This window comes from Antechinus flavipes, chromosome 3 (assembly GCF_016432865.1).
Source record: "Antechinus flavipes isolate AdamAnt ecotype Samford, QLD, Australia chromosome 3, AdamAnt_v2, whole genome shotgun sequence".
NCBI lineage: Eukaryota > Metazoa > Chordata > Mammalia > Dasyuromorphia > Dasyuridae > Antechinus > Antechinus flavipes.
The window spans coordinates 612,947,425-612,971,742 of NC_067400.1; the positions used below are offsets into that span (position 1 = coordinate 612,947,425).

Genomic DNA, 24,318 nt, shown 5'->3' on the forward strand with positions numbered 1-24,318 from the left:
GTATGTGTGAAAAAAGAATCCAAAATAGGGGTCACAGAGAGTCAGGCAGGAATGAAACAATTCAACAAGAGTCAATGGACATTTCTTTTGTTTCCAGTTTTTTCTACTAGAAAAAAATATATGTTAAAATTAGCTAGATGGTACAGTGGTTAAAGTATGGGCCTTGAAGTCAGGAGGATCTGAGTTCAAATGTGATCAGACACTTAAGACTTCCTAGCTATGTGAACCTGGGCAAGTCACTTAACCCTTACTTCCTCATGCAAAAAAAAAGGTGTAATATTATATATAGATATATAGATTCTTATTTCATATCAATGAGCTCTCTGGGGTATATGTCTAGCAATAGAATCTGGGTCAAAGAGCATGGACTAAAAGCTAAAAATCTTCTTCATTTGCATAAGACATAATTGCTTTTTTAAATGATTGTACTAATTCACAACTCCACCAACAATGCATTTATGTACTATCCAGTACTTGTCCAAAAACTGACTTTTTCCAGTTTTTGTCATCTTTGACAATTCTCTGGGGAGGAAGTAAAACCTCAGAGTTGTTTTGATTTGCCTTCCACTTATCAGTGATTTGAGGTATTTTCTTATGTGATTGTATTCGTTTGTAATTTTTCTTCTGAGAACTGCTCACTATTCTAACAACTTTTGACCATGTTTCTGTTGGGAACTGTCTATTAAAGTTACGTTCACTGGAGGGACCTTTGTTGAAGCATAATCCATAGGCAGGTCTGTGAATCTGATGTAGTAGTCACTTCCTTCTGCACCCCGCCCCCCCACCCCACCCCCTACCTTTATCCCCAGCCAGAGATCCATCCTGATACCTGCAAGTACCAAATTAGGAAGACTCAACTAAAGAAGTGTAGGTCTCAGAGAAAGGAGATTACTGTGGCATTTTTACTTTCTGGGAAGGGTATGTACGCAACAGGGTAGTAGCACAAGTCTTGAGGAGATTGGGAGGCCCTGAAAACAACATCAAATTCAGTTCTTTTCCATTGAGAGGTGATGGATTTTTCTCTTTCTGTTTTGGTTCATTCACTTTTATATCTTTAGCATCTTAGGTGTGTTTTCTACATGATCAAATACAAGTTGCCTCATCCCTAAAGTTCATATTATACATTAAATACCTGTATGAGTTGGGGGCTCTCTTACCTACATTTAGATTAACTGAGTCATGCGCTATGGTTTATTTTGGAGTTTTTCCTGCATTAATTCCAGGTGTGTGTGTGGGGAAGATGAAAGAAAAGAAACTGACTTCTTTGGATTCCTTCAGATTAGGAATATTTCCTGTGAGTTTATAATTTTCATGGGGCAGTGAGGAAGAGGTTCCCAAGTTGCCAATACACATGAAGATTAAATTATTTAAGATAAGGGAAAAAATATGCTGAACAATCAAAGCAGTGTTGCCCATTTGAAAGCGTTATTGACATCCCCAAATAGAAAATGGATGGGCGAACAGATATTGACCCAGATAATAAAAGTTTCTAGAGAAGTTTAGCCTGTGTAAATCAAAGGACTCTATAAACCACTTGAGTCAGCAAATGTCTGATCTATTTGCCAAGTGGAGAGATGTGGTAGCTAAGGGCAGTACCAATTTTACAATATAAAACGGTAAGTTGGTAAGGAAGAGTTTGAGCAGTATCAACTCAGGAAACAGCGAGAAGCAGAGAAATTTGGAGAAAGCTTGGCAGGATCTTGGCAACTAAAAACATTCATCATGAGGACATTTAAAGATGAAAGTGGAAATAACAAAAGATTAAAGTCCAGAAAGAGAAGTAAATATTTTCATGTAACACCTGTGGACAGTGTGTGACACTTGATGAGTACTCCTTGTGTCAACTGGTCCACAGCAGCTGTGTAAGAAGTCTATGTCATCGATTTTCGTGTCATCATCTTGAAACCCACAGGAAATCAGTATTCCTTGATTCAGTGGGGGGGTGGGGAGGGGAGGGAGAGGCCAGCATATTTGAACTGTCCCCCAGATGGTGCTATAGATTCAAGTCACCAACCAAGTGGTCTCATCAGGGTCTCTGGCACCAAACCTCCCCCAACCCACCAAGCAGTCTGGCTCTAAACAAATGTGCAAGTAAGCCAAAACAAAACTTGATCAAAAGAAAATCTATTCTGACCAGGTTCTGAATGGAGATTAGAGGGTTATGAAATATTAAAAACATTAAAATATGAAATCATTGGTCTCCACAGAACTCAAAGTCCCCCAACGCTTCATCTGGTCTTTATCCGTTGAAACAACCTCTTTTCTCTCAATTCATAAGGCTATAGCCACATAACAAAAAATGTAGGAAAAAGGGTTCAGTGTGCTTCCTTGGAGTATTTTCAACCCCAAACTTATCACCAAACTTCCTTTTCCTTGCCTTATTGCCATTTTTTTTTTGAGTTGTCAGAGGGACAATTTCAAAACACCTGTACTCTGACTCTGCAGGTCATGAAAAAAGAACAAGTGTATATTTGTGGGAAATTGTGGGGAGGAGAATTGTATGTCTGAAACCCCACCTCAGGTACTGAATTAAGATCAGTGGAAGATTTGGAAAGAGAAGGTGGTAGATGGGTGTCCCTAGCTCCTTCCCCACCAAAAGGATTTTCAAAAGCTGAACCTTCTAGCCACTAGTCTACCATTACCATGGGTCTTGACTGTTCCAACTGGTGGATCCCAGCTCTCCCAGGACAGTCCTGATTGCAGCAAGTCCCTACAACCTGCCCCACTCCCCACATCTTCAAAGGGTGTCAGGAAATCTCTCTTGAGATCAAAGAGGGACACAAGGGAGAAAATTAATTTTAGGCAAAAGCAACAGTCTCCCTTCCCTTTTCCAATGTTAGGCTTTCCTTCTTGTCATGGAGCTCTAATTCAACAAGATATTATCCCACAGCCTTGTAATGATGTTTCCCCACACTCGTGGGCATGTTTTTGGTGAGCAATGCTCCTCCCTTTTTTCCATCCTCAAACAGTCAAACCCAAAGGCACTGTGTGGGGCACAGTTAAATCTTTTCACTATCAAGGATAGTTGATCTATCTGGCCTCTAATAGCATAGTCCCAGATGTGCTAAGAGAGCCAATGGAAATAGCAAAGAAGAAAACAGAGATGTGGGCTAGAGGCAACCCAGTTATGAAGATGTTGAAAGGATATTCCCAGAGTATGTGAACCCAAGGGTGCCATTTGTTACGGGAGCCTCCTGTTATTGGCTGCTGAGGATCTACTTCTCCATTTTTTGTTTTATGGGGACACAATTATTTTCCCCCAACTGCATGGTCTCTTCGTTTGTCCAGGAAGGTCAAGGGCTGTTATCCGAGTCTGAATGTTGAGGAATGCAAAGAGCACTATCAAAGTCTTTTTGTCCTATTCTGGATGGTTGCAGAGGGAGACGCTATAGTAGGTATTGAGTCTTGTGAGATGTCACGGAGGCAAACTTTCTGACAGATTGAGAAGTAGTCAGAACAGGCATTTTTCATAACTCTCTCCTCAGTCTCCTGGCTTGACCCTTTGGTGCGTTGGCCCATTTTAATTACCCCAACTGAAAAAGTCTTACCAGCTCTCTTCTCCTTTTCCTTCCCCACAGGTTACAGCAGGAATTCTCCCAGGAGGATCCCATTCACGAACAGCTCTCAAGCACTGCTGCTGCTGCTGCTGCTTCTTTGTTTCTTATGATTCGGGTGCCCCACGCTGGGCGCCATTTGTTCCTGAAGCCTCCTGTTAGTGGCTGTTGGGGATCTACTTCTGACCATCAGAATAGATCCTTTCATGTGAGTGGATGATATCAATACAAAGAGACTGAGAGGCAGTTGCAATCTCTGATCTCCCTCCTTTTCCTCTTTTGCCTCCAATTGATTTCATTCCCAATCCACAAACAACATCTGTGTCAATAAAAGCTGATTTGCAATTGCTTCAGTTATGTTAGGATTCACCGTTGTGGGGGCTTTCTGGAGAACTGACCTGCCCCTTCCCACTCAGGCACAATCCTTAACAGTTCCCCGTTTTTTGTTTTGTTTCCATTGCTTCAAGCAACAGGTTATTTTAGCTTTCTAGAGAAATTCCATAGTCTCTTCAAAGATGAAGAATGATAACTGGTCGGGCTGTGATGTGTAATTGGACATACAGTGTATGAAACTGGTTTTGCAGTATACCTATTTTGTACATCCATTGCTAATAGACGAAGAGCTGGGTCGATAATTGTAAAGGAAAAAGAAAGTAGAAACAGTCGCTTTTGGGAAATTACACTATTATTTTCATAACTTTAACCTTCTCCCAGAAAAAAAAGGCGCCCAAGAACAGTAACATTTATATGTTTATAAGAAGTGCAAAACAATTTACATACATTGCTTTGATTCTCCCCAAAACTTTGTGAATAAAGTGTTACAAATATTATTGCCTCCATTTTATACACGAGAACTAAAGCAGAGAGAAATTACAGTTTGCTCTAGTTCACACAGATTTCCAGAGGAGGAGATATTTGGCTAACGAGTCACTGGGTAGAGGGGCAGCTCGATGGCAGTGGATAGAACACCGGCTCTAAAGTCAGGCTGACCTGAGTTCAGATTCAACCTCAATCACTTAACATTTCCTACCTGTGTGGGCTATTCACTTAACCCCAATCGTCTCTGTACAAAGAGAAAAGTTAATTAAGAGATTTGGATACAGGAAAAATTTGGAGGAAATTGATAGGGCAAAAAAGGGGAGAAGGAGGAAGCTGAGAGTAAAAGATTGGAAGGGAACCAGAGGAAAAAGGGAGAGATGCACTGGAGCAGGAGTGCCGGCAGAGAAAGATCTAAGGGACAAAGAAGGGAAGAAAAAGAAGGGTTATGGGCAGAAGTCTGAAAGGGGGAGAGGGCCCTCGAGGAGGGAAGATACACCCCACCCGGGGCATGAACTGCTGCTTTTGTATAACCACTGGCTACAAGACCACTTAACAGCCAGTCCTTGGGCTGAATCTTGCTCTTTCAGTTTCCCTTTCCTAGTACCCACCCTTTTTACACCTGGCCCCGCCCCTTTCCCAGCTAGATTTTTATAATCCCTTTCCATTTTTCAGACATCAGGGGAATCTCCGGCTTGGTCGCTTAAAAGTGCGGGGATGAAGCGGTCTCCTGAGACACTTGCAGCCTCATCTCTCCAAGGCCATGATGCCTCCGCAGGCTCTCCCCTTGCTGCTTTCTGCCCTGATGTCAGGGGCGATGTCGAAGTCCCTGGCCCCGAATCCCAACAGCCCTCCCCCCGACAGGAGCTGCCAGATGAGCCAGTTCAAGTCTCTTTCGCCTCGGGAGCTGGAAGCCTTCAAGGTGGCCAAGGATGCCTATGTAAGTTCCTGGAGGGCTTTTTGTTCTCCACTCCTGCCACCTCCCACTTCCCGGGAAAGGGGTGGGGGGCGGGGGTGGGGTCTAACCTCGATCTCTTTTAATGTGCTCCCAATACTCATCTCTCGCACTTAGGTCTAACGTTGATCCTTCCTTCTTGTGGGGAATAGATAAGGTGAAGAACTTACAGGAATGTATGAATTCTTTTTCTGTATTTTATTATTTCTGTGTCTCCCCTATGACCTGTATATGTGCAGGCTCATATCTACTTGAGCCTTGGCCAGCTAGAAACATATTTACTTAACCTGAACTGATGACATTTATTGGTATTTGACATTTATCAATATTTAGTCTATTAGCTGGACCACTGTCTGCTTGATTAAGCCTGAAGGCCTGACTTTGTTTCCCAGAAATCAGGAGATTTCAGGGAAATAGAAACCTTCCATTCCAATCTCCCCAACTAGCAACAACCAATTAGATGCCTCCCCCTCCCCTTCTCAATGCTCTCTTACTTGTGATGTAATTTCTTGTATAAAAGCTATGTATTTTTACTACTTCTTTAGCCCTCCTACCGCGAGCTTATCTTGCGATGGGACGGCTCATCCTCCGGAGGTTTTTCAATAAACAACTTTTCTGCCTTCTACTGAGGGATCTCTGAGTAGTCATTTTGGGTAAGGGTCTTCTACATCCCTCACAGATGGGGGCTCGTCCGGGATGGGGTCTTTGGGGGAGATGGCTATGTGCACCCCGAACAGGGACAGGCGCCCACGGAGTAGTTTTCTCCATGGTCTCTGGCTCTGGGTGAGCAGCCTCCCTCCCCTCTTAGACAACAACCCGAAGCAGGAATACTCAGTGGAATGCAGAATTGAAGATTGAAAGAAGTAGAGTCCTGATGGCCGGCATTTGCAGCCTGAAAAGAAACATATGTTCTCGAGGTAAAGCTCTTGGGAAGTCTGGGGGTTTATTGGCTGGGTCGAGGGAGACCCTGAGGGATTAGCCCTCTTAAATTTATTTTTGGTGTGGACTGCTGTTAACCCCAACGATAAAGGACTTTTCCTAAGGAAGCTCTCGGGTGGCTGTGGGGGCGTGAGGGTAACATAGGGCCTCCGCCTGGGCGTGAGGATAACATAGGGCCTCCGCCAACACCTGGATCAGGTCCAGGGTGGTATAGAAGCAGTCCGAAAATTTGTATCAGGACGTTGGCTAGGAAATTCAAGACTGGAATGAACTTCCCAGATATACAAGGGAAGAAAACTGGGAGGATGTATATCCCAGGATTATTTGGGTATATCAGACTTAAATCTGTATGTAAAAGGTGAAAATAGAGTTTTGTGAATGTCTGTGTGTATGTCTGCTTTGCATTGCCTTTGTTCTGTGTTAAAAGTTAGAAAGCTCATAAGAGATAAGAATTCAGCTCTGTGTTACAGGCTTAGAAAAATATCAGGCTGAATTGTGGGAACTGGAATTCATTCAGAGTAGTAATTCTTTCAGAGTGGCTCAGAATGTATTGGTCTTAGAATTTGGGAACTAGTTTTGGGCTTCTCAAGAAAAGAAAATCATTTTTCTCTCTCTCCCTCTGTCTCTGGCAGTGGCTTTGCAGGAAGGGGGAGAGAAGGGGGAAAAATAAAAACATAGATTGAAAGTTTGTAAAGTTTTGAGAAAAATAGAAGAACAGTGGCTATCGCTCCTGTAAACAAGGAGCCTGTTATCAGGACTCAGCCAGAGAAAAAAATTCTCAAGGTAAAGCAAGGATTGGTGCTTAACTCTTTCCTGGTTACTAAAGAAAAGACATGGGAATAAAGTATCTAGGTAAATTTTAGGAAATTTCACAAACTGAAGTACTGGTTAATTTTAAAATAACTTTAAATTAGTGTGTGTGTTAAGATTGGAAAATTTAAGATCAGAAATAAGAAACTGCAGATATTGGAAGGGAGTAATAAATATAGAGTAAGAGAGGTAAATAGTTGAACACAGGGGCGTAATGACCTGTTGGACCTGTGGGAAAACTAGGCATACTTCTAAAGAAAAAATTTGCAGGAAAAGAAAGAAAAATCATCATTAGTAAATTTGCCTTCATGGAATTAGAGAACAGAAAGTTTAAGAAGATTAAACTGGGTAATTGTTTGCAATATTTGATTAAGAGTTTTGGGAATTTACTATATTTTAAAGAGGTACTATAATTTTGAAATTGAAATAAAATTAAAATTGGGGGAAATAATTTACTGTTGCCTTACACATGTTAGATTTATTCTGAATATAAAATCTTAAGAATTTTTCGAATATTGTGGCCTTTACAACTGAAGAGAAAAACTTTTCTTTTTTTTATTATTTGGTTGGACTTCAAATTGAAATATAGGTTATTAAACAAAATGCCAGTAGCTTACCTTAGGGGGAGCTTGTGTTTGTATCTCCCTACTTAAATGGTATGTTGCTTTTTAAAAGTATTGAGTAATTTGTAAACTATATTATAAGTTTTATGAAATTTGATTCAAAATTAATTGTGAATCTTGAAGTTTAAAGTTTAAAAAAAGATGATTTAAAGACAAGGGAAAAGAGATTGATTTACAAAAGCAATTAATAGTTTAAATAGAGCATCTAGTCGGAAGGATTTTTGGTTTAGGAGTGTTTAAAGTATGTAATAAATTTTGAGCAAGTAAGCATTGGGAAGAGAGAGAGACAGAGAGATGGGATAGGAGAATGAAGGTAATTTAAGAAGGATTGATTAGTAGAAACAAATGATTTCAAGAAGTCGTCAGTGGGAAAAAGAAGGAACTGGTTGGAAAGGGTAGTCACAGAGAGATGGATGTGAGAAGGGATGTGTTTTTGCGGGAGGAGAGAAAGCAAGCAGCAGGGGAAAGCGGCAGCCGCTTGGTTCCTTTGGCTGAAGAAAACAAATGGTTATTTAAAGAGACAAATTGCTCTTACAAGATGTTAACTGATTGAATATTTGTTTCTTTAGATACATAATGGTTATGAATATTAAAGAATATGATCAGAAATGTGGTATATAGTTTGAAAGGGTTATTTCAAAAAGTTTAATTGATGTTTTCAAGAACTTTTCAGATTCTTTTTATGTGAAAATAGGAAGTTTTAATTAACTGTATTGATGCCAATTATCTGAAATGGGACTTTAAGGATAATAGCTTTTGCCTTCTTCCTTTTGAAAATGTTTTTGTTGTGAACCATATGTAGTTTGGGATTTTTCTGTATATTGGGTATTTTAAAAGCAAAATGATTGGTATATTAAATGTATTCAAGATGCAACATCTACTTGGGTATATAAGAATTGTGTGAATTTTCTGGGATAAATTTCTTACTGTTATTGATATAAGGTCATGGTAAATAACTGAGATTTATTTGAAACTTTGAAGACAAAATTCTTTGGGCTTGTAATTAATGCTATTTGGAAGTTTTAAAGCTCCACTCTTCAGTGTGCTGAAGATTGAGTTTTAACTGCTTATATTATGTTATAGTTATGTTCTTGCATTTTTTCCTCCTGTGACTGATTTCTATGATCAGAACAATAGTTAATAAGAACTGTTAATGTAATTCAAATATGTCATACCTTGCTGTTTCCAATCTGGTTATATGTAATCATTATATCCTAAATACTTAGGCAAATAAGTATTTAGCCTGGTCATTTGTCTGTTACTGGATATTTGTGTTTTATTTTTAAAATTTTTTTTTTTAATGATAAGAGGACAATTTACAATTGTCTGTGAAACCTAACTGCTATTTATTGGAACTATAGCTGTCTGCCTGTCCTGTGAAGCAAGCTTATTCCTTCACACAGGAACTGCTGGCCAATCTATACTGGCCTCCCCACATATTGTTGCAGGTCCAGACTATTCTAACTTTGTTAGATTTAGTTTTTTTTTTGTTTTTCTAGATTTTGGTCAAATTACAGATTATTGAATCTCTTCTGAGACATGGATCGGCCCATCTGAAGCTTATATTGACACCACACCCACACCCCTGCATGGATTGAGCACTTTCGCCCATTTCTCAGCCTGAAGCAGCTAAGATCGAGACCATCGCCAGTGCTCCTGATGTAATTTGGACTGATATGGGGGAAGTGGGAAAGTGGTTGATGAATTATTGTTAAAATTACAACTCTATTACTAGAGTTAGAAAAAAAATGCAAATATTACTGTGTGTTTAAGATTTGGGATGGAAATTATTCAAAATGGTAACTATTGCTGTTAAGGAAGTTATAATATGTTTATAATATCTATGTTCACTTCAGAATATGTAATTGTTTAAGGTATTTGATTTGATTTGATTTGATTTGATTGATTTTAGGAAACTCCTCCTGTACTAGACTGTTATGTATGTAGGAACTTTAATTCACTCTTGGGATTTATATGTGGATGGTTATTTGACTATTTATTATTATTATTTTTTGGATGATTCCTTTCCATGAGGAAAAAAAAAGGGAGAGGAAGAGATAGGGAACTAGAGAAACTGGTGGATTTTTCTCAAAATACCTAAAAGAGTGGGAACCCTTAGTTTTCTTTCACTTTTGCCTTACGTACTTCTGCCCCACCCCCTATACCACCAGTTCAGATTGAATTGGAAGTCCTTAAACAATCCTTTTTGTTTTTACTATGTTTTAGCTTTGAAATCCCTTATTCTGTGGAATTGCCCTGGCAGACTCAGTTTTGGGAACTATTCTGTTTTAAAGAAATCTCTAAGATAAAGACACTTGTCTTGGGACTGGCAATCTCCAGCCCTGTAACCCCAGTTTCTTAACTGGTACCTCAGCATTTTTAATAACATTGCCCTTTTGAGATCAAGCCTCTAAAGTTTGGGGTTTGCCTGCCTTCATGTTCTAACTGTGCATGCTCTGATAGCTCTGCTCAGAAATCTGTATTCTAGTAGCAGCCCTGTCTGTCCCCCTGAGTGGGGACAGGTGGAGCTACACTAAGCCTCACCCTTCTCCCCTGGAGTGGGTTGCCCCTCTGAATGGGCAGCATGACTGTCTCGAGCCCTGCTACTCCCTCTATAAGCAGAAGCTGAGTTAAGTGCACAAATGACTGCAGACCCCCTAACACAGTGAACTGTCCATCTCAAACTGGATTCTCTGACTGAGATGAGGGCCTTTGTACTGCTGATAACTCTGGGGTTGTCAGGAAGAGACTTGTCCTTGCCATAAGTCCTTGCATTTTCTAGTTTCATTTTGATTTATTTGCCTCACATTGGATTGGTAAAAATTATGGTGCTGAGACCTCCCAGGTATCTTAGGGAGGTAATTCAATAATTCAAATATTCAGAAGAAGAGTGTGTAATGTTGTGCCTCAGTTTCCCTAGGTTGTCATCTTTATTTATCTTTGTATTTTTATGTTTGCCAAATGCCAATCTGTTCTGTGATAACTGTTTCTAAGATAGTTGGTGGAAGCAATTTTTATGGTATGAACTTATTGCAGTCAATGGTATTATCCTGTTGCTGCTATGTCTATCCTGTATAATTACATTAGTAACCAGAATAGTTCAGTGGTCCCTATCAAAATATTGCATACAGAAAATGCTATTAAAATGATGATTCTTCAGAGAAAAGACTGGAATGTATTAAAGAGGGATGATCTTGATTGTGAACTTGATAAACAATGTATAGATATATTAACTGATTTTGAAAAGTGTGTAAGTTCTTCATAGAAATGTGATAAAAATCATTTACATATTAGAAGGGGGGAGCTGTGGGGAATAGATAAGGTGAAGAACTTACAGGAATGTATGAATTCTTTTTCTGTATTTTATTATTTCTGTGTCTCCCCTATGACCTGTATATGTGCAGGCTCATATCTACTTGAGCCTTGGCCAGCTAGAAACATATTTACTTAACCTGAACTGATGACATTTATTGGTATTTGACATTTATCAATATTTAGTCTATTAGCTGGACCACTGTCTGCTTGATTAAGCCTGAAGGCCTGACTTTGTTTCCCAGAAATCAGGAGATTTCAGGGAAATAGAAACCTTCCATTCCAATCTCCCCAACTAGCAACAACCAATTAGATGCCTCCCCCTCCCCTTCTCAATGCTCTCTTACTTGTGATGTAATTTCTTGTATAAAAGCTATGTATTTTTACTACTTCTTTAGCCCTCCTACCGCGAGCTTATCTTGCGATGGGACGGCTCATCCTCCGGAGGTTTTTCAATAAACAACTTTTCTGCCTTCTACTGAGGGATCTCTGAGTAGTCATTTTGGGTAAGGGTCTTCTACATCCCTCACATTCTTGAGCTCTGTCCCTTTCTGTGTTTCTAACCTCTGTCCTACATCGCAAGGACCTAGAAGGGTCACAAGCCTTTAGCGTCTTCCTCTTCATCCCCTCAAGGAGAAGACCATGCTTCAGACGGAGAGGAAATGTAGCTCCAGATTCTTCCACAGAAACTGGGACCTTCGGCAGCTGCCGGTAAGAAGGGGCGCTCCCCACCTGTCAGTCCCATATCACCTTTCTCCAAAATCTGTCGCATCTCCATTTCTCTCCCCCTTCTGTCGGTCCTCCCCCGTCTCTTCCCCTGTCCCCTTCATCAGCCTCTCCCTCACAACGCCTCTCATCTCTCCCCTCACAGCTGTCAGTTCGGCCCGTGCTCTTAGAGGCTGAGCTGAAATTGACTCTGGAGGTCTTGAAAGCCGTAACCAAGCCGGAGTTGGACAGCGTTCTGGCTCAGCCCCTACAAACGCTCAGCCACATCCACCAAGAGATCCAAAGCTGTGTGAGTACCGGAGGGTGGGCGGGGCTTCCCTGGACCAATGGGCATGGAGCTATTCCCTGTCTCTCAGGTGCTTGTGTCCCTTGCAGTGAGGCTGAGAGACTGCAATACCTGCATCCCCCCTCCCCCCACCCATCAAATGCCTTGGTCCTCTTCGCTTTTATCAAGTCCACTCTCTCCCTACACAGGTGACTTCCAGCCCTCTAAAGAACACAGGCTTCCAGGACGCCTGAAGAATTGGCTGAACAAATTCAGTGAGGCCAGAAAGGTAAGTTAGAAAAGTTTCAGATCTACAACTAGCACCTGGGGGTCCAAGGGAGGAGTCAGAGGGGACCCCAGAGTCTGGGCAGCAAGAGACTCTGTCTCCCTCTGAGGTACTCAGGATTCCCCGGAGGAACTTATCCCTGTGTCTCTTCTCTTCAGGAGCCTCACAATTGCCTCGAAGCATCCATCATGCTCAATCTCTTCCGACTCTTGATCCAAGACCTCCGATGTGTAGCCTATGGGGACCTATGTTGAAGATCCAGACTGAGCCTGAAGTCTGAACCTGGACTTTAGCACTCCAAACTTTATTTATTGACCAACATAATTTATTCTAACTTATTTATTCCCTCCACCCCCAACATAATGTATTCTAACTTATTTATTCTCTCCACCAATTTATTCTAGTTTATTTATTCCCTCCACCCCCAACACTCACATACTTTATATGCCAGAGGATAGTTTTGTGCTTTTGTTATATTTTATTAAATAAATAAGGAAACACAAAAAAATTGAAAGTCTGTCGTTTTGTAGCCATTTTCTGTGTAACTATTTGTGGCGATAAGGAATTGTGATTGTGGGTTTCTGTATGTAGTTGTGAGCAGGTGAGATTGTGCATTTGTGGGTATGTGTATGTAACTGTAGATCTGTGTATAGCTGTGAACAGGGTTATGGATTTGTGAGTGCATTTGTGGGTTTGTGTATATAGTCACAGGTCTGTGTATGGCTGTGAGCAGGTGAGATTGTGGGTCTGTTTGTGGGTGTGTGTACTTGCAGGTCTGTGTATGGCTGTGAGCAGGTGAGATTGTGGGTCTGTCGGTGTGTGTGTGTACTTGCAGGTCTGTGTATGGCTGTGAGCAGGTGAGATTGTGGGTCAGTCGGTGTGTGTGTGTACTTGCAGGTCTGTGTATGGCTGTGAGCAGGTGAGATTGTGGGTCAGTCGGTGTGTGTGTGTACTTGCAGGTCTGTGTATGGCTGTGAGCAGGTGAGATTGTGGGTCTGTCTGTGGGTGTGTGTACTTGCAGGTCTGTGTATGGCTGTGAGCAGGTGAGATTGTGGGTCAGTCGGTGTGTGTGTGTACTTGCAGGTCTGTGTATGGTTGTGAGCAGGTGAGATTGTGGGTCAGTCAGTGTGTGTGTGTATTTGCAGGTCTGTGTATGGTTGTGAGCAGGTGAGATTGTGGGTCAGTCGGTGTGTGTGTGTGTACTTGCAGGTCTGTGTATGGTTGTGAGCAGGTGAGATTGTGGGTCAGTCGGTGTGTGTGTGTACTTGCAGGTCTGTGTATGGCTGTGAGCAGGTGGGGTTGTGGGTCTGTCTGTGGGTGTGTGTGTGTACTTGCAGGTCTGTGTATGGCTGTGAGCAGGTGGGGTTGTGGGTCTGTGGGTGTGTGTGTGTACTTGCAGGTCTGTGTATGGCTGCGAGCAGGTGAGATTGTGGGTCTGTCTGTGGGTGTGTGTGTGTACTGGCAGGTCTGTGTATGGCTGTGAGCAGGTGAGATTGTGGGTCAGTCGGTGTGTGTGTGTACTTGCAGGTCTGTGTATGGCTGTGAGCAGGTGAGATTGTGGGTCAGTCGGTGTGTGTGTGTGTGTATTTGCAGGTCTGTGTATGGCTGTGAGCAGGTGAGATTGTGGGTCTGTCTGTGGGTGTGTGTGTGTTACTTGCAGGTCTGTGTATGGCTGTGAGCAGGTGAGATTGTGGGTCAGTCGGTGTGTGTGTGTACTTGCAGGTCTGTGTATGGTTGTGAGCAGGTGAGATTGTGGGTCTGTCTGTGGTGTGTGTGTGTACTTGCAGGTCTGTGTATGGCTGTGAGCAGGTGAGACTGTGGGTCAGTCGGTGTGTGTGCGTACTTGCAGGTCTGTGTATGGCTGTGAGCAGGTGAGATTGTGGGTCAGTCGGTGTGTGTGCGTACTTGCAGGTCTGTGTATGGTTGTGAGCAGGTGAGATTGTGGGTCAGTCGGTGTGTGTGTGTACTTGCAGGTCTGTGTATGGCTGTGAGCAGGTGAGATTGTGGGTCAGTCGGTGTGTGTGTGTACTTGCAGGTCTGTGTATGGTTGTGAGCAGGTGAGATTGTGGGTCAGTCGGTGTGTGTGTGTGTACTTGCAGGTCTGTGTATGGTTGTGAGCAGTGAGATTGTGGGTCAGTCGGTGTGTGTGTGTACTTGCAGGTCTGTGTATGGCTGTGAGCAGGTGAGATTGTGGGTCAGTCGGTGTGTGTGTGTACTTGCAGGTCTGTGTATGGCTGTGAGCAGGTGAGATTGTGGGTCAGTCGGTGTGTGTGTGTACTTGCAGGTCTGTGTATGGCTGTGAGCAGGTGAGATTGTGGGTCAGTCGGTGTGTGTGTGTACTTGCAGGTCTGTGTATGGCTGTGAGCAGGTGAGATTGTGGGTCAGTCGGTGTGTGTGTGTACTTGCAGGTCTGTGTATGGCTGTGAGCAGGTGAGATTGTGGGTCTGTCTGTGGGTGTGTGTACTTGCAGGTCTGTGTATGGTTGTGAGCAGGTGAGATTGTGGGTCAGTCGGTGTGTGTGTGTACTTGCAGGTCTGTGTATGGCTGTGAGCAGGTGAGATTGTGGGTCAGTCGGTGTGTGTGTGTACTTGCAGGTCTGTGTATGGCTGTGAGCAGGTGAGATTGTGGGTCTGTCTGTGGGTGTGTGTACTTGCAGGTCTGTGTATGGTTGTGAGCAGGTGGGGTTGTGGGTTTGTATGTGTGGGTATAAGTTGGACTGTGGGAATGTTGGTGTCTGTGTGCAGTGACCTGGATCTCAGTGTGGGTGCAGCCTGGGTCTCCTTTGACCTTACTTGTGGGCTCCACTTTTCTGGGAAGGTAGCACCTGGCCTGGAAGATTAGATTTCAGGGAATAGGGTCTCCAGTCAATCAATATTGGCTGACCCTGAGTTCCTTGGGCACAGGTGATGGGTGCCGGGGAAACGGTGTGCCCTCTTAGAGCAGCCACTTGGATGCTGGGTTTGGGAGAGCAGGAGGGGTCAAGTTAAAACTCCCAGGTGCTGGAATCCCACTGCCTACCCTTGCCCCTTATCTCTTCCTGGCCAGGTTTTCCCCTTCCCACAATCTCTCCCAAGGCTCTTATAAGGAGGTTGGGGAGCAAGGAGGACAGGTGCCTGTGTGATCTCTGCCTTTAACTATGGCACCATTTCTCTTGCCATCACTCCTCCTGTTGGCCCTTCTGAGGGCCCTGCCGGGCACCCAGGCCGCGTGTCCCGTCCCTGCCACCCTGAAGCCCGCCGAGGGACCCCGAGAATGTGCCCGCCTTTATGACAAGAGTGACGCCTACTATGAGAATTGCTGTGCTGGAGCTCAGCTGAGCCTGGAGCCCGGGGTCGACCTGCCGTACCTGCCCTCCGACTGGTACCACAAAGCCTCCTCCCTGGTGGTGGGTCCCCGCTGTGAGCTCACAGTCTGGTCTCGCTCCGGCAAAGGGGGCAAGACCCGAAAGTTCTCATCCGGAGCCTACCCTCGGCTGGCAGAGTTTCGCCTCGGAATATTTGGCGATTGGAATAACGCCATAGGGGCTCTCTACTGCAAGTGTTACTAAGCTGGCCTGGGACCCCTCCTCACCCATCGCAGCCCAAGCCTTGTACCCTGATCCCATACCCTCCTCATTGCCACCTGTGACTGCTGACTGGCCAAATGCCCAGGTGAGCACCTGATCCCAACTCTGGTGCCCCGAGACTATGAACCACCAACTGCAGGGATTCAGGAGACTAAGTTCCCAGAGCTTCGCTTCCAAGAGCCCCGGAGTTCAGCCCATTAGCCTTCTAGGGCTAGAGGAGTCCACTCTCACCCAGAATCCTAAAGTTAGCTAGGGTCCTGTATCCCTTCCGGGAGTCCCAACTGGGCCCCTTGTTCTATCCTATATGCCATCATCTGGACCCCAGAGCTGACCTGGACTGTGGAGACTGAGCTAAGAGTGAGTCAGGAAACCAGGCACTTAACTTGGACCCAGCCAGGAAGCCCATAGGAAGCTCACCTGACCCTTCTTCCTTTTCCTCCTCACTCCAGGTCCTTCGCCCCCTTTTTCTGCCCCATCGCTCACTCCTGCTGATCAGCTGGGGACGGTCTCAGATGCTGGCTCACCCCCTCAATAAAGAGCTTTTGTGAAAATATTCAATACCTTCTCTTCCTCTTTAGGGGAGTCAGACTCAGTGTCAAAACTCACTTGAAGTTTGAGAGCTCTGTAGAGCATCGTCCCCATTGGAGAGTCAAATTCAGGGATCAAAGAAAAAATACAGAAATAGGGACAAAGTCACACACCACGACTTTAATCTAGACATTTCTATAGGAAAAGATGATGAGGAAGAAACTTTGGGAGAACATCCCACAAAACATAACCCAGGGAGATCTCTAGGGAAGGCTTTGGTGTCCCCAAGGGAGGTACTGAGGTAACTATGAAGGGTCTTCAGGGAATATTGAGGAAATATGGAGTTCTTAAGGAAGATATTATTTGGGATGTGAGCAGTGTTTAGGGAGATATTAGGGGTTTCTGGGAAATAAAATAAAAGGATATTTAGAGCAATGATTTTGAGGGGAGATGAAGGGTTCCAAGTGAGTTGTTTAGAGAAAATAAATCTCTGAAGGGATTTTCAGGAGATGAGAATGCATTAGAGAGATATTAGAATGAACAGGTCACTGTGAAGAGACTTTTTGGGAAGGATGAGATGACCCTATGTGGATTTTTTTTTTGAATTTGAGAATGGCGTGGGAATCCTTGAGGGGATACTCTCCCGGAGAAGAGACGTTCTTAAGGGGGACAATCAGGGGTTTAGGGGAGAAAAGGCGGGGTCCTCAGGGCATATTTGACAAGATATTTTGGAATTCCCAGAACAGGTTTGGGAGAAATAAATTGGGAGGATATTTGAGAGGATTTGAGGGATTCCTAGAAATTTTAGGAGCTGGGGGTTCCTTTGGTGGAGGTGTTTGGGATGAATTGATTTTGGTTTCTTGGGAAAATATCTGGCCTAAGAGGAGCAATATATTTGGGAGGAGAGGAGGTGTGCTTAAGTGGGGCAGGCAGGAATTAGGAAAGTGTGGCCCAGCCTGGAGGGTCAAGTTCTAACTCTGATAAATATTAGCTGTGTGACCCCAGATAAGTCAGCCTCTCCAGAGACAAAAATAATACACAACATAAGCAGAGGGAGTGTCCACAAGGGGAATTCCTTACCCTGATGATAAAACCAAAAAAGAGAAAAGAGCCTTCCCAGAAAGTGAGGGAGATCACCTGAAAGAGGGATCAAGGACAGGAGGGAGAGAAGGGGTCCCTGGGGCAGAGATGCACGAGGGGTGACAGGCTATGTTTGTAGCTGCACGGACACTGAGGAGTCAGTCACCCGAGTTCTCCGGAACCCCTCGGAGCCCAGGCGGTTCTTCGATTTGTGCAAGAAGTGAACGAATCGCACTCCTGGGCCATAGTGTTTGAATACGTGAGACACCTGGAGGGGCAGGGCAACAGAGGGAGGGATCATCCTCGGATGGGGGAAGACAAGACAATTTCCAATCTTCCCTCCCTACCCATTCCTTCCCCAGTTAATTGGGGGAGGTGTGAAGGAGGACTTAAGGAGAGGAACGTTGGGACATCGGGAGGGAACACTGTGGGGTCACTGAGAGAAGGGCATTGGGAAGGAACATTTGGAGACACCGGGAGATGGCAATGGAGCACTGAGAGAGGGCATGGGGCACATTGGGAGAGAACACTGGGGTCACTGGGAGAAGACACTAGGAGGCATTGGGAAGGAACCTTAGGAGACACTGGGAGAGGGCACTGGAGCACTGAGAGAGGGCATGGGGCACATTGGGAGAGAACACTGGGGTCACTGGGAGAAGACACTAGGAGGCATTGGGAGAGAAGATTGTGGGGCACGGGAGAAAACATTGTCATCGGGAAAAGACAATAAGAGGTACTGGAGAAAGGTTGGAAAGCATTAGGAGGGAACACTGGGAGATGTTGTAGGATGCTGGGAGGGAATTGAGATACTGGAATAGAAATGGACATACTGGGAGATACTGGGAAGAAAGTTTTGGGGAAACTTTAGGGGGAAGATTGGGAGGAAAGGCTCATATATAACATTGGAAGAGAAAAAGGAAACACTGGAGAACATTTGGGGAACAAGGGGTGATCTTTGCATAAGATACTAGAGAATACTGGGGGATGTGTGTGAGAAGTATGGGAGAAAGAAGGGGGTATTTGGGGTCAGTCAATTATGTCTGTTTATGACCCTGCGGGCCATATCACCCCAATACTGTCCATGAGGTTTTCTTGTAAAGATACTGGAGTGGTTTTCCTTTTCCTTCTCCAGCTCATTTTACAGTTGAGGAAACTGAGGCAAACACAGCTTAGGTGACTTGTTCAGGGTCACACGGCTAGTGAATGTCTGAGACTAGATTTGAAGTCGGGTCTTGAAGCAGGGCATTCTAGACCCTGAGCCACCTAATTGCCCAAATCAGAGATCCTGAGTTCAAATCGTGGCATTTACTCATTGCATCACTTTGGGTAAATCATTTGCTCTCAGTTTCCCTCCTCTTTGAAATGAGAAGCTTTCGCCTCGATGACCTGTAAGGTCTCTCACAGCTCTAAGTCACCGGCCCAGACTGAAGAACGGTGAGAAAAGGTTGGTGAGGACATTGGGAGGCGCACCTGGGTCCCCGTGGGGAGTGGAGGGTCCCGAGGACACGAGAGAGGGAGAGCAGAAGGAGCCCGCTGGCAGATAGCGGAGGGCAAGCTCACCTGGCACCAGCGTCCTCCTGGGCCCCGCGGAGAGGGTCGGGGAGCGGCGTGGTACTGCCGGAGGACGGTCCGTCTGTCAGCCGCCAGGAGCCACACGTGCAGCTCATACACACACACGTCCAGGCGGCTGTCCTCAAACCTTGCAGGGGGAGTTGGGGGGAGAAAGGCTCTAGGCACCCGGCTCCCGGGCCCCAGCAGGGAGGCAGGACCCCGGGGGCCTCCCTTCCTCAGCAGAGCCTCATCCCCAGCCCCGCACTCTCAGCCCCCATACCAGTCCATGATGGTGATGTCCGGCTGCTCATCATCCAGCAGCTCCTCCCAGAGCCCCTCGGCCAGAAGGTCCACACACTGTTGCTTCACTGTCCAGCTGGTGGCAGAAGGAGGATGGGAGGGGACTGGGGTCAGAGGTCCGTCCTACCCTTCCCCTATTCCCTGGGAGATGAGAACCCCAGCATTCGGCCTCTGCCATCTGCCCTTCTCCCCGAGCCCTCCGGCCCAGAGAGAGGTGGACGCCAGAACACCCCCAAAGGAAGGACCCTGACGTTTGTGCTCTCCAGCTGAGGGGGTGGCTGTGGGCAGGCTGCCCGGCCCCAGAGTCCCCGGGCTTCGCCCTCACCTGAAGTGGGGGAGCAGCTTCTCAGTGCTGATTTGCCATCCACTAAAGTTACCTGAGGGAGGAAGGCCGGGATTAGATCCGGGTACCAGGCCCGTCAGCACCTCAGCTTCCCCAGCCTCCTCCCGGGGACCCTGTTCCCCCTTCCAGGAGTCTGTTTCTGGGCTGGGGACAGAGCAGGGTGGGAACGTCAGCTCTCCTCCCTCTCCCAGTCCCACAGTGTCCGCCAAGGTCGGGGAGCCTTACCCAGGGTTTCCAGGGACCGAGCAGGGCCACAGGGCGGGGGCGGCTCATAGATGTTGATGCCTGAAATAGGGGAGAGGGGTCAGCCTCTCAGACACCCCCCTCCTGACGTATACACTGGTGGATGCCCCCCGACATTCACTGACCCCCATCTCTCCCTCTGACCTTTACAGCTCTCCAGTCACCTCTCAGCTCTCCACTAGCGCCAGATCCCTCAGGGATCCCTTCATCCTCTGCTAATTGCTCACAGGCCGTGGATCCCTGGTCACTGACCCATATGCCTCTACTTTCCCCAAACCCCTGCCAGACAGCCCTTCTCACAGCTCCTCCAACCCCCTTCTTCTCGCTCCCTCCCAGGGTCAAACACACACACACACCCCACACCCCCTAAAAAAATCCAAACTCCTCCGGCTCTTCCCTGGGGCGAGGCAAGACAGGCTGGCCCAGGGTGAGTCAGGGCCCAGGGGCTGAGTCAGAGAAACAACTCCCCTCCGAGGGGAGGGATTAGGAGTGGAGGTGTTCCAGAGAAAGAGGTGAGACACTATCAGAACACGGAACCTTGCAGTTCTGTTCCTGGGACGGAGCAGGAAACTGAGAACCAGAATCAGAGGGAGGCACAAGGGCGAGGAGTGAGACAGAGAGGGGGACAGAGGGGGACAGACAAGGAGGAACCGGGTCAGAGATGGATCCAGAGAATACATGTGAAAAATGCAAGAGAGATATGTAATACAGGGCAGAGACTGAGAGGGAGAGAGACAGAGACAGAGACAGAGACAGAGACAGACAGACAGATAGAAAGAGTGAAAGAGGGAGGGACAGAGGGAGAGACAAGGGCAGAGTATCGGCAACAGAGATGGATCCAGAGGATACATGTGAAAAATGCCAAAGAGATATGTAATACAGGGCAGAGACTGAGAGAGAGAGAGAGAAAGAGAGAGACAGAAAGAGAGAGAGAGAGAGAGAGAGAGAGAGAGAGAACAGAGAGACAGAGAGACAGAGACAGAGAGACAGAGACAGAGACAGAGAGAACAGAGAGAGAGAGAGAGAGAGAGAGAGACAGAGAGAGAGAGAGACAGAGAGACAGAGAGAAAGAAGAGAGGAGAGAGAGAGAAACAGACAGAAAGACAGAGACAGACTAACAAAGAGAATGGAGAGAAAGAGAGAGAGAGAGAAAGAGAGACAGAGACACAGAGACAGAGACAGAGAGAGAGAGACAGAGAGAGAGAGAGAGAGAAAGAGAGACAGAGACAGAGAGACAGATAGAGAGACACAGAGAGAGAGACAGAGAGAGAGACAGAGAGAGAAAGAGAGAAAGAGAGACAGAGACAGAGAGACAGATAGAGAGACACAGAGAGAGAGACAGAGAGAGAACAGAGAGACAGAGAGAGAGACAGAGAGAGGAAGAGAAGAGAGAAGAGAGGAGAGAGAGAAACAGAGAGACAGAAACAGAGACTAACAAAGAGAATGGAGAGAAAGAGAGAGAGAGACAGAGAGAGAGACAGATAGACAGGGACAGAGACAGACAGAGACACACACACAGAGAGAGACAGAAACAGAGAGAGAGAGACACACAGAGAGAGACAGAGAGAGACAGAGACAGAGAGAGAGAGACAGAGACAGAGGGAGAGAGAGAGAGAGAGAGAGAGAGAGAGAGAGAGAGAGAGAGAGAGAGAGAGACAGAGGGAGAGACAAGGGCAGAGGATTGGGGACAGAGCGCTGGAGAATACATGTGAAAAGTGCCAGAGATAAGTAATACAGGGCAGAGACAGTTGGAGGTAGAGGGAGAGACAGAGACAGAGAAGAGAGAGGCACAGAGGAAGGGTGGGGGCAGAAGGAGGAATGGGGCAAGACAGCCAGACAAAGGCGGTGAGGGATGACTATTTAGGGATGGAAATTGCCGGGAAGGAACATTGGGAAAGATCAAACTTGGAGGCAGACGCAAGCACAGGGACAGGGACAGGAACTGGAAAAGATGGAAACGAAGGGAGAGGGAGAGACAGAGAGAGAAACAGGGGGAGGGGGGGGACACACGTGGGGGGGCGAAAGGGGGTAGGAGAAAGATACAGAGACAGACTGATAGAGACTGACAGAGACAGATGGAGAGACAAGGGGGGAGAAAGGGGGGGAGGGAGACAGAAGGGGGAGGGAGAGAGAGAAGGGGAGGAACAGAGCGGGGAGAGGGAGAGATAGAGAGAGACAGAGAGACAGAGACAGAGAGGAGAGAGGGAGGGAGAGGGAAAAAGGGAGAGAAGGGAGGGAGAGAGGGAAAGGGGGAAAGAGACAGAGACTCAGGTGCACACACACACAGAAACTGAGATAGAGACAGAGAAACTCAGAGAGAGAAACTGAGACAGAGTCAGAGAGCGCCAGGCGGGGACGGGGACACGGGAATAAAGCCACAAGCCGCTGAGCCAGGTGCAAGGGTCCGAACGGCTCCCAGAAGCACCGCCAGGGACAGAGGCGCGAGCCTGGGACTGGCGGAGCCCGGCCGGGCGCCCACAAGCCCTTGCTGCCCGCCGGCCCCGGCCGGTCCCCGGCTCCCGCCACTGTCCCGGTGCAGATCCTCCCGCCCCGCCCCCACTCCCGCACCCTCGGGGTTCGGGGATCGCAGCAGGTTGCGGTAGAGCGGCCTCCGCACGTAGAGCAGCTTCCAGCTGAGACCCGGGGGCAGATTCAGCTCCGCCCCGGGAGTCCCCCACTCATCCAGCAGCAGCTGGCGGGCCCCTTGCTCCGACGGCCCCGGTGAAGGAGGCGCTCCGAGGATGGAGCCCGGGGACAGCGGCGGCGGGGGCGAGGGCGCCCGTGGGGGGAACGGGGGCGACGGGGGTCTGGGCGGCCCCTGCCCTCCTCCGGCCGCAGGTGCGTCGGGGCCCGTGTCTGCGGCTCCGTCCATCTCGGGATCTCGTCGAGTTCTGGCTTTCCTGAGGGAGGGGCCACACCATTGGGTATTTAAGGAGGAGCTGCCCTAGGAGGGGAAAGACCCGGGAGCTCCCGGCCCCAACCCTTCCTCTCAACTCAGGGACTCGGGAGACCAGCCCTCCCCCCCCCTCCACTTGGGGACCCGCCCGGCCGAGATCTGGACAGAGAACGGTCTAGTCCTCCCAGGCCCCCCTCAAAACCCTCCTCCCCCATCTCCAAGGTCCCATCAGAGCTCCCCCAACCCCTGACCCAGCAGGGCCCACCCCAAGTTCTGCCGCCTCCCTGGGGGTCCAGAGCCCGCTGCGGATGCGTGGTGACCTCCTCAGGCTCAGAAAGGGGACAGTGGCGGCCCTTCCTTCCTGCAGGACTAATTAAAGAGGCTCACGTTGGGATGGGGCCCTCCCTAATGGGGCCAATCGGCCTCGTTAACATTCCTAATGAGAGGATTAATAGGGAGCCCACTGACCTCAGAAGCTCCGCGAGGCACTTCGGGCCAGCCCGCCCGCCCTACCTGCTGGGGCCCAGGGTCATTGGCTCCGGGCCATTTCCGGCCAAAGCCCAGAAACCCAGGGGTGTCACATGAGGTTTTGGGGAGAGGGAGGGGGGAGGACTGGAAGACCCACCCACGGGCCCCCGCCCGCCGCAGACAAACAAACAGACCCCACCCAGGGCTAACCAAGCATCCCGCCCCCCCTCAGCCAGGTGGAGGTGGAGGGAGGAAGGACCCGGATGGGTGGGAGCCAGATCTAAACTAATGAGCACCGAGTCCTCGCGGAGGAATCCAGGGCAGGGAGGGCCCTGGAGCCAGGGACCGGGGCTGAGAGACCTCGGTGGCACGGGTCCCAGGTTGCGAGTTCAAATGCCGGCCCTGCCACATACTGGCCGCGTGACTCGGCTGCCCTCTCAGTGCCTGTTTCTTCAGAACCAGACGGGCCGGATTGATCTCCTGCCGGTTCTGCCTGAACAGCCGTCACTCGGGCCTTGGTTGAGCGCTCCTCCCCGCGGGGTTGGGGCGCCCCCCGCCGCTGCTGCCGCGGCAGATGCCCTCCTGCCAGGGGCACGGGGCTGTGCTCTCTGCGGAGCGAGGGAGGGAGCAGGGAGGCAGCAGGGAGGCAGAGCCAGGCCCGAGGCCCCGGACAGCCGGAGGACCGTCTGGATGGAGGGGGCTGTTGTCATGAGGTATCTTATCTGATAACTGAGGAAACCGAGACCCCGAGGAGGCGCCTGTGCAGTGACCTAGTAAAGCGGTTCCAACGTGGCTTTTGTCACTCCGAGCCACCGCTCTCTCATGCGGGTAGTGGGGTTCAGCAGCCCCTCTAAATCGTGTCCCCCACCAGCTCCCTGAAACCACCCGAGACCCCGGGGTGGAGGATTACAACCTGCAGGGGATGCCAGGGACGGTGGGTTGGGGGGCGAGGGGGCGGAGCTGGCCGCTCTTTCTGGTTTGTGCCAGGTACTCTTCCATGGCCACCACTGCCCAGGGGCTGGAGAGGCGAGTGGGGAGGGCCCCAGCTGTGCTGGGTG

At 47.7% G+C, this 24,318-nt stretch overlaps 3 protein-coding genes and 1 long non-coding RNA gene across 7 annotated transcripts; 3 read left to right on the plus strand and 1 right to left on the minus strand.

Moving 5' to 3' along the window:
• The first annotated feature begins 10,599 nt into the window (after nucleotides 1-10,599).
• LOC127556140 (interferon lambda-3-like) lies at nucleotides 10,600-12,532 on the plus strand. Its single transcript, XM_051989049.1, has 4 exons — nucleotides 10,600-11,720; nucleotides 11,881-12,024; nucleotides 12,210-12,289; nucleotides 12,445-12,532. Exons 1-3 carry the CDS (start codon nucleotides 11,652-11,654, stop codon nucleotides 12,252-12,254), a joined length of 258 nt encoding a protein of 85 aa, XP_051845009.1. The 5' UTR covers nucleotides 10,600-11,651; the 3' UTR covers nucleotides 12,255-12,289; nucleotides 12,445-12,532.
• Nucleotides 12,533-13,095: 563 nt separating this feature from the next.
• Nucleotides 13,096-15,203, plus strand: LOC127558188 (uncharacterized). Of its 3 annotated transcripts, none has more exons than XR_007952734.1 (5): nucleotides 13,096-13,369; nucleotides 13,752-13,835; nucleotides 14,220-14,321; nucleotides 14,447-14,756; nucleotides 14,819-15,203. It is a non-coding gene; the product is annotated as an uncharacterized LOC127558188 (long non-coding RNA). The 3 variants fall into 3 exon arrangements; XR_007952735.1 differs by having other exon boundaries at nucleotides 14,881-15,203; XR_007952733.1 differs by having other exon boundaries at nucleotides 14,447-14,716; nucleotides 14,779-15,201.
• Nucleotides 15,204-15,417: 214 nt separating this feature from the next.
• Nucleotides 15,418-16,409, plus strand: SYCN (syncollin). The gene is made up of 2 exons (XM_051991415.1): nucleotides 15,418-15,936; nucleotides 16,301-16,409. The coding sequence occupies exon 1, from the start codon at nucleotides 15,423-15,425 to the stop codon at nucleotides 15,831-15,833; it is 411 nt and encodes a 136-aa protein (XP_051847375.1). The 5' UTR covers nucleotides 15,418-15,422; the 3' UTR covers nucleotides 15,834-15,936; nucleotides 16,301-16,409.
• A 124-nt stretch (nucleotides 16,410-16,533) lies between these two features.
• NCCRP1 (NCCRP1, F-box associated domain containing) lies at nucleotides 16,534-23,345 on the minus strand. Of its 2 annotated transcripts, XM_051989050.1 has the most exons (8): nucleotides 23,261-23,345; nucleotides 23,058-23,161; nucleotides 22,465-22,796; nucleotides 19,879-19,938; nucleotides 19,636-19,687; nucleotides 19,291-19,386; nucleotides 19,020-19,158; nucleotides 16,534-17,727 (listed from the first exon to the last, which is right to left on the minus strand). In XM_051989050.1, the coding sequence occupies exons 3-8, from the start codon at nucleotides 22,766-22,768 to the stop codon at nucleotides 17,587-17,589; spliced, it is 792 nt and encodes a 263-aa protein (XP_051845010.1). In that variant the 5' UTR covers nucleotides 22,769-22,796; nucleotides 23,058-23,161; nucleotides 23,261-23,345; the 3' UTR covers nucleotides 16,534-17,586. The 2 variants fall into 2 exon arrangements, with proteins under 2 accessions (XP_051845010.1, XP_051845011.1); XM_051989051.1 differs by lacking the exon at nucleotides 23,261-23,345 and having other exon boundaries at nucleotides 23,058-23,216.
• Between the last annotated feature and the right edge of the window lie 973 nt (nucleotides 23,346-24,318).

Coding starts and splice junctions, on each gene's coding strand:
- LOC127556140 (XM_051989049.1), top strand. CDS start 11,652: ATGCTTCAGACGGAGAGGAAATGTAGCTCCAGATTCTTCCACAGAAAC. Junction 11,721..11,880: donor GGGACCTTCGGCAGCTGCCG/GTAAGAAGGGGC, acceptor CTCCCCTCACAG/CTGTCAGTTCGGCCCGTGCT. Junction 12,025..12,209: donor ACCAAGAGATCCAAAGCTGT/GTGAGTACCGGA, acceptor CTCCCTACACAG/GTGACTTCCAGCCCTCTAAA.
- SYCN (XM_051991415.1), top strand. CDS start 15,423: ATGGCACCATTTCTCTTGCCATCACTCCTCCTGTTGGCCCTTCTGAGG.
- NCCRP1 (XM_051989050.1), bottom strand. CDS start 22,768: ATGGACGGAGCCGCAGACACGGGCCCCGACGCACCTGCGGCCGGAGGA. Junction 19,688..19,878: donor TCGGTCCCTGGAAACCCTGG/GTAAGGCTCCCC, acceptor TTCCTCCCTCAG/GTAACTTTAGTGGATGGCAA. Junction 19,159..19,290: donor GACATCACCATCATGGACTG/GTATGGGGGCTG, acceptor TCCCCCTGCAAG/GTTTGAGGACAGCCGCCTGG.